Below are 14,984 nucleotides of genomic sequence, written 5' to 3' on the forward strand. Positions count from 1 at the left end.
TGCCACTTCAAATCATCAAAATTAAATGAAATAAACATTTGAATGCATCAGTCTGTGTGCAATGAATAAATATAATGTACAAGTTACACCTTTTGAATGCAATTACTGAAATAAATCAAGTTTTTCAAAATATTCTAATTTACTGGCTTTTACCTGTATAATAGAGAAAGGGTAATACTGGAAAGTAAGTTAGCGAAAGAGAATATTAGGCTAGCAGTGGAAAATATATTAGGACTGCACTCAGAACACATAGGTTATAAAGCAATATGCACATATTTAAAAAATACTGGGTTAAATAAAAGAATATAGAGTTGGGATCCACCTCGGTCCACACTCCAATACAGTAGGTGGCGGTAATGCACACCACAAGGTTGCTTGCCAACCGCCATAAAAAAACAAAAAAGAAGAAGAAGAAAAAGAGCTTCTCATTGATGGATAGGGCGGGGCCATTGTAGTCATGTGACCATGACGTAATGTAACCCAGAAGCAGAAGCAGCTTCTCATTGGTGGATAGGGCGGGGCCATTATAGTCATGTGACCGCAACGTAATGTAACCCGGAAGCAATGTGAATGAGCGGGAAGTTGAAAGTTCAAGCGATTTAAAAAAATGAAAAATCCATCTGGTTTTTAATAGTGTTGTATATTTACGTGTATTAAGTGGGCATAAACTCTGCAATCAAGCATATTGTGTCGGCTACTACGATAAACTTGTCGCGGAAGCACGAGCCAGCTACTTCGCGGTCTTTTTGCTCGACATGCCAATGGCGGACAGGACGCTCTCGAAGGACCTGAAGCGTTGGGCCAAAGAAGAGTTCCGTCTTCCCCCGGAGAGTCTGCCGACTGACAGCTACTTCAAGACGTGGGTAACAACGTCACTCGTAGCGTCTTGTTACCGCAAATGTAACACTTGCTGTCCTCCGCTCGCTTTCCAGGCTGTGTGTCGGGACAGGAAAGTCAATATGGAAGTTTGTCATCCAGCACGTCTTCCAGGAAAGGTTCGTCTTAACAACATATCGACATTCATGCGAACAAGTTGTTGGAGAACAGTATTTTCATCTAAATAGATGCAGTATGTTGTCATCACCCTGCAAGTTCAATTTATGAGTAATATTTAGGTCTGGGCGATATGGCTGAACAGTCGATATCGACAATTATTGACATTTTTTTTAATGACCCATCGTAAATAATGACCACACTGCAAAAACTGAAATCTAAGTAAGATGAAATACCGTATATTACCAAATAGTAGCCCGGGCGTTTATTTCACAAAATGGGGTCAGACCCCGGGCGGCTATTAGGACATGGGCGGTTATTTGCACAAGGCTTTTATTTATTTTTGCACCAGCCTGCACCAGGCCATTATTTGGTTACAATGGTTAGTGTCCAGTATTTTTTTTCGTACTAAAAACTTTAAATGTAAAAGCTAATGTAAACATACAAACAAAAAAACAAGACTATCAAAAGACAAGAGATCAACAAGGCCTCAACATGACAGTAGTGCAACAATTGTCACATAGAATACAAATACTAAAAATAAATACACTTTTTAAATAAAGCAGCCTACCGGGAAAAATAAAATTATGGTACCAAGTACTCATGTATAAAACCCACCATCAAAACAGAACAATAATACTGTCACTTAAATAAAATAAAGACTACAGTACTCCAAGTTTTAAATAAAGCAGCATACAGGAAAAATACAATTATGGTACCAAGTGCACTCGTTGCACCAAACACCACCCCGGTGTCTCTCGTGTCACTCGCGGTGGCATACAACTCCTTTGCCTTAATGCGGATCATTTTGCGGGACACACGGTGGTTCAGTCCACGAACGTGATGTATCCACTGACACAAATTAGCATCAAGCTCGTCGCTCACTTTCTTCCTACCTCCACCAGATAAGCGAGCCCGTTTTCCATCGATTGCCGACTGAGATTGTAGTTCTCCCTTTTTTTGTTTCCATTCTCGTACACGTTTTGGGTCAACGTTAAACTGCCTGGCCGCTGCCAAACCAGAATTCTGCTCCACATACTTCACAACCGCTAGCATGAACTTTAAGTCAAACTTTCTGTTCTTCCCCCTTAAAGTATTCCCGTCCATCAGTTGTGGTGTACCGGTATTCTGTTCATTCAACTCACTGCTGCTGTTGCTTGCCATGTTGAAACTTTTCCTCGTGGGTTTGTTGTTGTCGTTGAGTGTGTGTTACGCTATATGCGGTCACCCATTGCAATATGTTGATTACCCAGAATCCCCATGTAACGTCTGCTGTTACCGTAATGACCAGAATTATTGCACCTTTGCTTTTCCTTTTATCTTATAAATTGGGTTTAATGAAGTCAATATGATTTTAATCTAAATTATGCAAATAACAGCCCGTGGGCGGCTATTTGGACATAGGCGTTTATTAGGAAGAGGCGTTTATTTCACAAAATGGGGTCAGACCCCGGGCGGTAGAGATGCGCGGATAGGCAATTTATTTCATCCGCAACCGCGTCAGAAAGTCGTCAACCATCCGCCATCCACCCGATGTAACGTTTGATCAGATTTGCACCCGCCCACCATCCGCCCGTTGTTATATATCTAATATTAATAAAAAAATTAAAAAAAAAGGGTGAAAACTACGCGAATTGCACCTTGTGCAGACAAGATTTTTCGATCGGACACGGAGGAATTAGCCATGTAAAAGACCACGTTGGGACAAAAAAACACAAGTCTAATGCCGTTGCTAGCGATACAAGTGGAAAACTTTCAACGTTTTTCGTCGCCCAAACAGATTCTTTGGATGTGATAAATGCCGAAGTTTTATTTACGGAGGCAATAATTGAGCATGGACTTCCAATCGCACTGGCTGATCACATGGGACAGTTAATAATGTAATGCAACCTTTAAAAATCATTACGCGGGGATCGCGATCCCAAAAATAAACTTTTCTTGCATGATAATGTCCAGAAAAATTCGCTTTATATTACTATAGAGTCCTTTTAACCAATGAGTTTGATGGTTTATCACAAACCTTAAATGAAAGAAGTCCTTTGTTCTCCTGCACCATGCATGCACAATCCTGTCGGCTGTATTTCACAGCACGACATACTGTAAAAAGTGTTTATACTATTTATACTTTCAATGAACAAATTGAAGTCTTGTGAAAGGTTGACAGGATAACTGGCATTAACTGTCAAAATAATTTCAAACTATTGAAGTTATCTTACAGAATAAACATGTCAATCAACCCATATGATTTTTGCTGTAATATTTTTGTTTTGAAAAGTCACTGTGACTGATAGAAAAGTGATGGTTTTAGCAACATTTTAACCTGTCTGAATGCTAATAATCATTTTGCGTCGGGGGGCGAAGCCCTGAACCCTCCACCAGGACTTTGTCCTGGACCTATTGGGGCCTGCGGCCCTTGGACCCTGGCTACTAGGTTTTTCTGATTTAAAAGTTGGCAGGTATGGTGAGGTTATAAAGCTTTTGCCTGTTAAAGAAAGGAGACTGATCCAATGCACAGACATTCGCGTGCCACGCTGTCACGACCCAGACGCACACCTGTGCGCAATCATATGGGAGCCGCGCTGAGCGCACCTCCAAGCGCGTCTCGCTGCCGGCGATGGCCAGATATGGGCCCACGCTCCAGCGCCATCCATTTTCAGGGCTAGTTGATTCGGCAGGTGGGTTGTTACACACTCCTTAGCGGGTTCCAACTTCCATGGCCACCGTCCTGCTGTCTATATCAACCAGGGTGAGCCCCACCCCTTTCATGAGCGCACTACGCGCGGAGTGACCCCTGTTACGCGCCCCCGGCAACAGGGGTGGCAAGCAGGTAAGCTGCGCGGGCGGAGCGCGCGGAGTGACCCATGTTACGAGCCCCCGGCCACGGGGGTGGCGGGCAGGTAAACTGCTTACCTGCTGCGCGTGACGCCGGCCGCGGCGAAAGCGGACGAGGCGGGGTGTCGGTGCGGTGGGCGCGGTAGTGACCCTGGACGTGCGTCGGGCCCTTCTCGCGGATCGCCTCAGCTACGGCTCCCGGTGGGGCCCTCTCGGGGGAAGGGGCCTCGGTCCCGGACCCCGGCGAGGCGTCCCTTCTCCGCTCCGTAAAAGTGTCCATCTCTTTTCTTTTTTTTTTCTTCTGTTGTGGCATATGCAGCAGGTGCCTGCTCGTTTTTCGTATGTGGGTAACAACATTTAACTATGTATATATATTTCCGAATTGGTTTAACTGCCACCCGAAAAAAAATAAAAAAAAAAAAAAAAAAATTAATCCGCCCGACCCGCGAGCGGATAAAATCTTAGTTTTTTTAATTTCATCCGCCCGATCCGCGGATAATCCGCGGACTCCGCGGTTGTGTCCGCAAACCGCGCATCTCTACCGGGCGGCTATTAGGACATGGGCGGTTATTTGCACAAGGGCGTTTATTTGGTAATATACGGTATCTCAAATAAGGGTGATATTCGCTTATTTTCTGTCTGGTAAGATCATTCTTCTCACTAAGCAGATTTTATGTTAGTGTTTTACTTGTTTTAAGTGTTTTGGTCCTAAATGATCTCAGTAAGATATTACAGCTTGTTGCTGAGATGTGATGACCTATATTGAGTAAAACATGCTTGAAACTAGAATATCAAGTGTTGCAAAGCTGTGTCATCAACACTCACAAGTATAAAACTACTTTTTCAAAGTAATAATTTCTTATTTCAAGCTTGAAATAAAACATCATGACTTTGACACAATTGTGTCTCATAATTAAAACAGATGACAGCCAAATTGACTTTGCTCTTTTATTTTCAATTAAACAATAGAAAACACATATTTAAACTTTTAACATGTGACATTTCAAACAATTTTGAACATAAATAGTTCATGCACATTCAGATAAATTCTTCAAAATTACAATAAAGAAAAAATTGGTTGGGGGCCGGGCTGTAAATATATATATATATATATATATATATATATATATATATATATATATATACCCGGTACAGTATATCCGTCCATCCATCCATTTTCTACCGCTTTATATATTGACTGAAAGAGCACGCATTTGGCGCGATGATGTCATGTTATCGATGGGAAGATGCAAAAAATGTAATGCCGAGCGCATATCATCATGTCAAGATAATGGCACTAGCCTTTACTTAATTTAAGAATATTTTTCAACATATTGAGAAAAAAGGTCTCATATTTATTTTTTCTATCAAGAAAAATGCACTTGCTATTTGTGAGAATATACTTATTTTAAGGTATTTTTGGGTTCATTTAGGTTAGATAATTTGACTTGTTTTGGAAAGTCTTGACAAGCCAAATTTTCTTGTTCTATTGGCAGATAATTTTGCTTAGTTCAAGTAAAATCCCCCTAATTTTAGTATTTTTAGGGCCCGCATGGCCCATTGTATAAGGACTCCCAAAGGGAGTCCTTATGCAATGGGACATAAGGACCTATTGAATTTGTAAGGTTTTATTCTTTCTTATTATTAGGGCCCGCATGGCCCATTGCATAAGGACTCCCTTTGGGAGTCCTTATGCAATGGGACATAAGGACCTATTGAATTTGTAAGGTTTTATTCTTTCTTCTTCTTATTATTATTATTTTTCCGCAACTTTGCGCTGTAATTTGACCCCCTTAACATACTTCAAAACTCACCAAATTTTACACACACATCAGTAATATACGGCAAAACTTTTTATCAAAAAACCAAATCTCAAAACTCAAAATTGCGCTCTAGCGCCCCCTACGAAAAATAAAACTAGACTGCCTGTAACTCCCACTAGGAAGGTTGGAGAGACATGAAACAAAAACCTTTATGTAGGTGTGACTTAGACCTAGATTTCATAATAGTATATTCTCGGGCAAAAATCAACAGGAAGTTGGCAATTCCCCCTTCAAGACAAAAAAGTACTAAAAACAGTAACTTTTGCCTCTTTGAGCTGTATTTTCACCCTCTTAACATGCTTCAAAACTCACCAAACTGAACACACACATCAGTACTGGCAAAAATTGCGATCTAATAAAAAAACATAACCCCAAATCTCAAAATTGCGCTCTAGCGCAATTTTTGAATAAAACGCAGAAAAAACTGCTCCTCGGAAGAAGAAAAATGACAAAACTGCCTGTAACTCCCACTGGGAAGGTCGGAGAGACATGAAACAAAAACCTCTATGTAGGTCTCACTTAGACCTACATTTCATAAATTGCCAACCCCCAGCAAAAATCAACAGGAAGTTTGCAATTTCCCCTTCAAAACAAATTTTTTTTATAAACCGGTCACTTCTCTTCAAACATTACCTCCTCTGAGCGCGTTTGTCGTATCAGCTTCAAAATAACACAGGAGAGAGATTGAACCCTTCCAAATAAAAGTTATCGAAATAATTTTTCTAACTGCTCCGGTTTTGATTTTATGAGCCTTCAAAGAACCGCTGCGCTGATGCTGCTGCGCTGCTGTTTTTTTAAGATGGCTGCTTAAAAGCAGGAAGCACCAACGTGCCCACACAATGCAGACAAGGTAGGTACACTAGACAAAAGTCTTGGGACACTTCAGACTAAAAGTAGACAAAAGTATTGGGACACTTGGGACTAAAACTTGACAAAAGTATTGGGACACTTAGGACTAGTTTTTCTTGTTTTTGAACACTGGCTTTTTGCAGTGCAGGAGAAAAATATATTTGATGCAAACATTTTTATTTTAAATCCAACCTTCCTGTGATTATAATCCCCTCAGCTATCAGGACAGAAAGGAAAATAAATGTCAACACAACCTCGGAAAACACTGGAATCGCAATTCTGAAGTTAACATCGAACACTTAACATTAACCTTAAAATAATGTTTAAAAAATAAGGAAGCTGCTTAATTAAGTGTACGGTAACTAAATAGTGCAAAGTGTGATGATGTAAACATAAAGAAACCGGAGATAAACTATTTCAAGAGTGAGCGAGTATTACTGATTACGAGCGCCTTGGTCTGACAGCGGTCCATAAAAAAATCAGCCATACGGTCGAGGTGACTTTGCCTGTTTTATTGAGCATTTCTTTGCTATCTGTAATACTTATTTTTGGTTTCTTTTCTCACTCCATGCAAAGAATCAACCACTAGACAACAAAATGTCACAATCAAACGTGATAGTTGATACGGTTACCTGATTGGCTGTTGGCGTGTCATTCCCACTTCCTGCGTTGCACAGTTACCATGCAACCAACCTTGCTTCGCAAGTCCTCGTTTCTTCTGCCGATGAAAAAAAACTACATGGAACACATTTTTTAATATCGTTTTATCGCACAGCCCAATTCATATTTCAATTCTTTTTTTGATGGTTTGCAACTTGTCATATCCTGTTTTGTCTTTTCTAGAAATGTGAGGATCATGCGAGGAAATCTTCAGTGGTATCCTTTTGCCTCTTAAAACATATGTCTGTTGTTTATGCAAATTTAAAAAAGTTACTATCCCTGATAGACAGTGGGAAACATGCAGCAACATCCAAACACAGAAATGATGCAAAAACACAAATCAAATTAAACTTAATTTACACAGCACTTTTAATACACAGGGAAATGGCAACACAAAGTGCTTTACACCAAAAAAAGGGAAGAAATAAGAGAAGAAAACACACACATTGACAATAACAAAACAAATCATGGCACTACGGATTGAGAATAAACGCCACCTTTAAGGCATCTACACTAGAGAATAAATTAAATTAACCCCATCTAAATATAGTATAAAACATTTGAAAATATATGCAAAAGTTAAATATAAATAATACATTAATATAGAATAAAACACAACATTGAAAGAACAATGGTAGTAATAATAGCAATAAATAAAAAAGAAAATAACAGAATAAAAATAAAAAAGAACCTAAGAAAAGTTTAACATGATTAGTAAAAAGCCTGATTAAAAAGGTGTGTCTTTAACCTTTTTTTAAAAAAATATCAAGGTGAATATAATGTTAATATAGTATAACACATTTGAAAATATATGCAAAAGTTAAATATAAATAATACATTAATATAGAATAAAACACAACATTGAAAGAACAATAGTAGTAATAATAGCAATAAATAAAAAAGAAAATAACAGAATAAAAATAAAAAAGAACCTAAGAAAAGTTTACCGGTAACATGATTAGTAAAAAGCCTGATTAAAAAGGTGTGTCTTTAACCTTTTTTTAAAAAAAAATATCAAGGTGAATATAATGTTAATATAGTATAACACATTTGAAAATGTATGCAAAAGTTAAATATAAATAATACATTAATATAGAATAAAACACAACATTGAAAGAACAATAGTAGTAATAATAGCAATAAATAAAAAAGAAAATAACAGAATAAAAATAAAAAAGAACCTAAGGAAAGTTTAACATGATTAGTAAAAAGCCTGATTAAAAAGGTGTGTCTTTAACCTTTTTTTTTTAAAAATATCAAGGTGAATATAATGTTAATATAGTATAACACATTTGAAAATGTATGCAAAAGTTAAATATAAATAATACATTAATATAGAATAAAACACAACATTGAAAGAACAATAGTAGTAATAATAGCAATAAATAAAAAAGAAAATAACAGAATAAAAATAAAAAAGAACCTAAGAAAAGTTTAACATGATTACGGTAGTAAAAAGCCTGATTAAAAAAGTGTGTCTTTAACCTTTTTTAAAAAAAAATATCAAGGTGAATATAATGTTAATATAGTATAACACATTTGAAAATATATGCAAAAGTTAAATATAAATACATTAATATAGAATAAAACACAACATTGAAAGAACAATAGTAGTAATAATAGCAATAAATAAAATAGAAAATAACAGAATAAAAATAAAAAAGAACCTAAGGAACATAACATGATAAGTAAAAAGCCTGATTAAAAAGGTGTGTCTTTAACCTTTTTTAAAAAAAATATCAAGGTGATGTTGATATGCAGTGGGGAAGGAAATGTTCTAAATCATAGGGCAAAGCAATTTTATTTTATAGAGCACAATTCAAACACAAGGCAATTCAAAGTGCTTTCCATCCATCCATTTTCTACCGCTTGTCCCTTTCGGGATTGAACACAGGACCTTCGTATTGTGAGGCACATGCACTAACCCCTGTTCCACCGTGCTTTCCAGAAAATTAAAAGAAGGAAAAATAATTCCAATTCAAATCAGGAAATACAATCATAATCAATAAAAAATCAATCAAATGCTGTAGATTCAAGGCTTTCAGTTGTCATATGCACAATTAAATACAAGTGTTTTCAGCCTTGATTTGATCATCACATTTTCAGGAAGACTATTCCAGATTTTAGGAGCATAAAACTGAAACACAGTTTGACCACGCTTGGTCCTGCCTCTGGGCACCAGCAGGAGACCACTCCCCGAGCTTCTCAGAGCTGGAGATGGTTCATATGGTTCTAACGTGTCAGAGATGTACTTTGGCACAAGACCAAAGACTTGTACGCAAAGGGAACTGTTCTAAAGTCTATTCTTTGAGGAACAAGAAGCCAGTGCAGTGGCTAATGTGGTCGCATTTCCTGGTTCTAGTCAGGACTCGAGCAGCAGCATTCTAGATGTACTGCAGTTGATTTACATATTTTAATTACGAATAACGCAATCACATAAAAAAGACTCTGCAACATCGCGTGGACATCGGGGGCGGTACCTCTGGATTGGCAGACCGGGGTGGTGGTTCCTCTCTTTAAGAAGGGGAACTGGAGGGTGTGTTCCAACTATCGTGGGATCACACTCCTCAGCCTTCCCGGTAAGGTCTATTCAGGTGTACTGGAGAGGAGGCTACGCCGGATAGTCGAACCTCGGATTCAGGAGGAACAGTGTGGTTTTCGTCCTGGTCGTGGAACTGTGGACCAGCTCTATACTCTCGGCAGGGTCCTTGGGAGTTTGCCCAACCAGTCTACATGTGCTTTGTGGACTTGGAGAAGGCATTCGACCGTGTACCCCGGGAAGTCCTGTGGGGAGTGCTCAGAGAGTATGGGGTAACGGACTGTCTTATTGTGGCAGTCCGCTCCCTGTATGATCAGTGTCAGAGCTTGGTCCGCATTGCCGGCAGTAAGTCGGACACGTTTCCAGTGAGGGTTGGACTCCGCCAAGGCTGCCCTTTGTCACCGATTCTGTTCATAACCTTTATGGACAGAATTTCTAGGCGCAGTCAGGGCGTTGAGGGGATCTGGTTTGGTGGCTGCAGGATTAGGTCTCTGCTATTTGCAGATGATGTGGTCCTGATGGCTTCCTCCGGCCAAGATCTTCAGCTCTCACTGGATCGGTTCGCAGCCGAGTGTGAAGCGACTGGGATGGGAATCAGCACCTCCAAGTCCGAGTCCATGGTTCTCTCCCGGAAAAGGGTGGAGTGCCATCTCCGGGTTGGGGAGGAGATCTTGCCCCAAGTGGAGGAGTTCAAGTACCTCGGAGTCTTGTTCACGAGTGGGGGAAGAGTGGATGGTGAGATCGACAGGCGGATCGGTGCGGCGTCTTCAGTAATGCGGACGCTGTATCGATCCGTTGTGGTGAAGAAGTAGCTGAGCCGGAAGGCAAAGCTCTCGATTTACCGGTCGATCTACGTTCCCATCCTCACCTATGGTCATGAGCTTTGGGTCATGACCGAAAGGACAAGATCACGGGTACAAGCGGCCGAAATGAGTTTCCTCCGCCGAGTGGCGGGGCTCTCCCTTAGAGATAGGGTGAGAAGCTCTGTCATTGGGGGGAGCTCAAAGTAAAGCCGCTGCTCCTCCACATGGAGAGGAGCCAGATGAGGTGGTTCGGGCATCTGGTCAGGATGCCACCCGAACGCCTCCCTAGGAAGGTGTTTCGGGCACGTCCGACCGGTAGGAGGCCACGGGGAAGACCCAGGACACGCTGGGAAGACTATCTCTCCCGGCTGGCCTGGGAACGCCTCGGGATCCCCCGGGAGGAGCTGGACGAAGTGGCTGGGGAGAGGGAAGTCTGGGCTTCCCTGCTTAAGCTGCTTCCCCCGCGACCCGACCTCGGACAAGCGGAAGAAGATGGATGGATGGATGGATGGCAATCACATAAAAATTGCAAGAGCAAAATTTAAATGCTTGGTCGAAATAGTTTACAATATTATAGAGAAACCGTTTTACTTAGCAGCATTTTCTCGTTGCATTTGTTTTCATGGTGTTTTTGGATCATTTCTGTGTTGGGCGTTGCTTTGTCTTTTCCTCTGTAGTTCACCGCTCTCAAATACTAAATAAACTTAGACTTCAGGGAATGCGCATTTAGCAAACTTCACGAATGCAAAAATAAACACATATTTAGTTCCTTTGAGAGACTACGGAGTAAACGGAACACAAAAAATTTAAGGAGACATCGAACGGTGGCTTGAGCATCTGGTCAGAATGGCCCTTGAACACCTCCCTAGGACACAGTGGAGAGACAATGTATCCTCGCTGGCCTGGTAACGCCCTGGGAAGAGCTGGATGAAGTGGCTGGGGAAAGGGAAGTGTGAGCCTTTCTGCTTAGGCTGCTGCCCCCGTGAGCCCAATTCAAATAAGCATAAGAAGATGGATGGATACTGTGCCACTGAAGTAAACCACACCTGCTTTCATCTGGCTGCAGATTTTTCCTTGACATTCTTATAAAGGTACAAAGGGCTTCAAGACAAAGAGGTAAGCTACAATCAGGTTTATTCATTTTCCTCCAATTTCCTTCAATTTCTTGTCCTTTTCGTGTGTGCTCAGATGAAGCAGAGCGAGCGCCAGAGCGTGGCCGCGAAGCAGAGCGAGCTTCAGGAGACCATAAAGCAACTCCGGTCCGAGATCAGCCACCTGGACTCTGAGATCAGCGCCACTGAGGATCAACTTGCCACCCAAGGTCTCAATACATCAGATAGCAGCTAAGGGATGTTGCTTCGGACAAAAAGAAGGCCAAAAGTTGCTATTTTCATTCCACAGAGCGGTCTATTGCCTCCACTTGGACTCAGGTGGAGGACAGTCAACGCAGGAAGTTGCTTCTCCAGGCCTTCAGGCAAAGCTGCGTCTCGGGTCGCACGTTGCTGTCCAGTGACGTTGAAGAGATCAGAGGGTACTGCAGATCTCTGGAGCAGATGGCCAGGTCAGGGAGACAGTCTCAAGTCGAACCTTTTGCACTAGAGATCGACCGCTGCGTTTTTTTCAGGGCCGATACTGATCATTGGTAGTCAAGGAGGCCGATTCCGATTCGAATGGCTGATTCCAATAAATGTTAAATATAGGTGCCAATTTTCGGTCGATCTCCAATGTGCACCCACGTAATCAATTAGCTTCTTTTTAAAACTTTAACAAGAGTTTTCATTTTTGCAGGAAAGCAGAGGTTGATGTGCTGTTTGGGAGTCAGCTTCCTGGCAACTGTGACGGGAACATACTCCACTCTAGACCTGCAGTAGAAGCACAAGTCCTGGTAAGGATCAGTAAATCAAATCTATGCACTTGCCTCTTCATTATACACCTACACAATTTGATGAGATCCATTTCATTGATTCAGTGGCAAATCACTACTTTTGTTCAAGTTAACTTTTTGTCCTTTATTATGTATCTCACAAGCATGCGTCACAAAGCACAAGTGATGTTATATATTGGGAAAGCATCATGAAGGATAAAGATTAGAGATGTGGCCATACACCGATTTTGTGATACATCGCGATACGGCACATGAGGATGGATATCGATTAGCAATTGTTCAAAAAATGTGTTAATTTCCATGAGCACAAAATCACATAAACACAACCACAGCACCCAGAAGTTTGCTCGATCTAAAATAGCTGCCCGCATGGCTTAAAGGGGACGTATGATGATTTGAATCCGCGTTGAAAACACTTCTTTGTGGTCTAGATAATATGTATTGGATATGCTTTGTTTTGAATTTTGCTCCACAGTGGCTTTTATAATCAGTTTTCAAGGTACAACATTTAACTATGAATTAATTTATATATTTTTTTATTTTATTCATGATTTATTTCATTATTATTAATTACTTAATTAATGTTTATTTTTATTAATGCAGTAATGTATAGTTAATTAATTATATTAAATTATTGATATGAATAAGTACTTAAATATTATTTATTTAAGTACTTTTTAATATTTAAATTAATTGTTAATATTTATTGTTTACGTTGAACAAAGACAGCACAGTCTACCAAGTCAAATTCATTGTGTGTTAAACATACCTGGCTAATAAAGCTGATTCTCATTCTGAAGATTGCAAATGAAACCACGCGTCATCTTCTCATACATCCAACACGTTTTTAATCATTAAAAAAAACAAACACAAAAACAAGCGCTTTGAGTCACTAGAGAAAAGCGCTATATAAATATAATTCACTTCACTTCACTTCACATGTACAAATTTAAATAGAATTAAAGCTGCAAGCATCATTGGTCGGGCCCGCGTATTTGGCAGGTGCTAGTCCTAAGTGTCCCAATACTTTTGTCTACTTTTAGTCTGAAGTGTCCCAAGACTTTTGTCTAGTGTACCTACCTTGTCTGCATTGTGTGGGCACGTTGGTGCTTCCTGCTTTTGAGCAGCCATCTTAAAAAAACAGCAGCGCAGCAGCATCAGTGCAGCGGGTCTTTGAAGGGTCATAAAATCAAAACCGGAGCAGGTATTAAAAAGCTGTTCTATACTTTTATACACAAGGGTTCAATCTCTCTCCTGTGTTAGTTTGAAGCCTAAACGACAAACGCGCTCAGAGGAGATAGATTTTGAAGGAAGGTGACCGGTTTTTACAAAAATGTTGTTTTGAAGGGGGAATAGCAAACTTCCTGTTGATTTTTGCTGGGGGTTGTCAATTTATGAAATGTAGGTCTAAGTGAGACCTACATAGAGGTTTTTGTTTCATGTCTCTCCGACTTTCCCAGTGGGAGTTACAGGCAGTTTTGTCATTTTTTTCTTCCGAGGAGCAGTTTTTTCTGCGTTTTATTCAAAAATTGCTCTAGAGCGCAATTTTTAAATTTGGGGTTAGGTTTTTTTATTAGATCGCAATTTTTGCTAGTCCTGATGTGTGCGTTCAGTTTGGTGAGTTTTGAAGCATGTTAAGGGGGTCAAATTACAGCTCAAAGAGGCAAAAGTGACTGTTTTTAGTACTTTTTTGTCTTGAAGGGGGAATTGCCAACTTCCTGTTGATTTTTGCCCGAGAATATACTATTATGAAATCTAGGTCTAAGTCACACCTACATAAAGGTTTTTGTTTCATGTCTCTCCGACCTTCCTAGTGGGAGTTACAGGCAGTCTAGTTTTTTTTTTTCGTAGGGGGCGCTAGAGCGCAATTTTGAGTTTTGAGGTTTGGTTTTTTGATAAAAAGTTTTGCCGTATATTACTGATGTGTGTAAAATTTGGTGAGTTTTGAAGTATGTTAAGGGGGTCAAATTACAGCGCAAAGTTGTGGAAGAATAATAATAAGAAAGAATAAAACCTTACAAATTCAATAGGTCCTTATGTCCCATTGCATAAGGACTCCCTTTGGGAGTCCTTATGCAATGGGCCATGCGGGCCCTAATAAGATAAACATGCAAACACTCAAATAGAAATAGCCAGAACATTAACTTTAGTATTAAAATTTTCAAACCATTACATCCCTATTTAAAATAAATCTTGTGTGGGGAAAAGATGCATCAAAAACTGTAATATTTGTTTGCTATTTGAATCGTAGCACCCCAAATTAAATGGCACACCCCTAATAAAGATGGTATCTTTGAAAATGTAAAAGAAAAAATCGTCATTGATAACTAAGCATTGTAGTAATCGCTGCCTCTTTTACCACGCCCCTCCCAGTGTGTGACACAACCACAAGGATAAGAATACAAAACTGATTTATTTGTATGTCTTATTCATTTTAATTACTGTATATTTTAACATAAAAAAACTTGATTGGCCGAGGACATCCTGTCTGTTTATTTTTGTAGTTTAAAGCTCATGAATTGCATTTATTTTGTCAATTGCTAAAATTCAATGTGATTTGTCCCATGGACCGGGGGGAAGGGGGGGCATTTAAAAAAAAA

The 14,984-nt window shown here is 39.9% G+C and overlaps 1 protein-coding gene across 1 annotated transcript in view; it reads left to right on the forward strand.

Moving 5' to 3' along the window:
* Nucleotides 1-203: 203 nt before the first annotated feature.
* Nucleotides 204-14,984, forward strand: part of haus5 (HAUS augmin-like complex, subunit 5) — a 41,976-nt gene continuing 27,195 nt past the window's right edge. The window contains exons 1-7 of the mRNA XM_061976272.2: nt 204-859; nt 933-995; nt 7,341-7,373; nt 11,591-11,615; nt 11,688-11,820; nt 11,901-12,060; nt 12,288-12,384. Of these exons, the coding sequence (XP_061832256.2) occupies nt 756-859; nt 933-995; nt 7,341-7,373; nt 11,591-11,615; nt 11,688-11,820; nt 11,901-12,060; nt 12,288-12,384 (615 nt within the window). The 5' untranslated portion in view covers nt 204-755. The remainder of the gene's footprint in view (nt 860-932; nt 996-7,340; nt 7,374-11,590; nt 11,616-11,687; nt 11,821-11,900; nt 12,061-12,287; nt 12,385-14,984) is intronic.

The sequence above is a fragment of the Nerophis lumbriciformis genome, linkage group LG14 (assembly GCF_033978685.3).
Source record: "Nerophis lumbriciformis linkage group LG14, RoL_Nlum_v2.1, whole genome shotgun sequence".
Taxonomy (NCBI): domain Eukaryota; kingdom Metazoa; phylum Chordata; class Actinopteri; order Syngnathiformes; family Syngnathidae; genus Nerophis; species Nerophis lumbriciformis.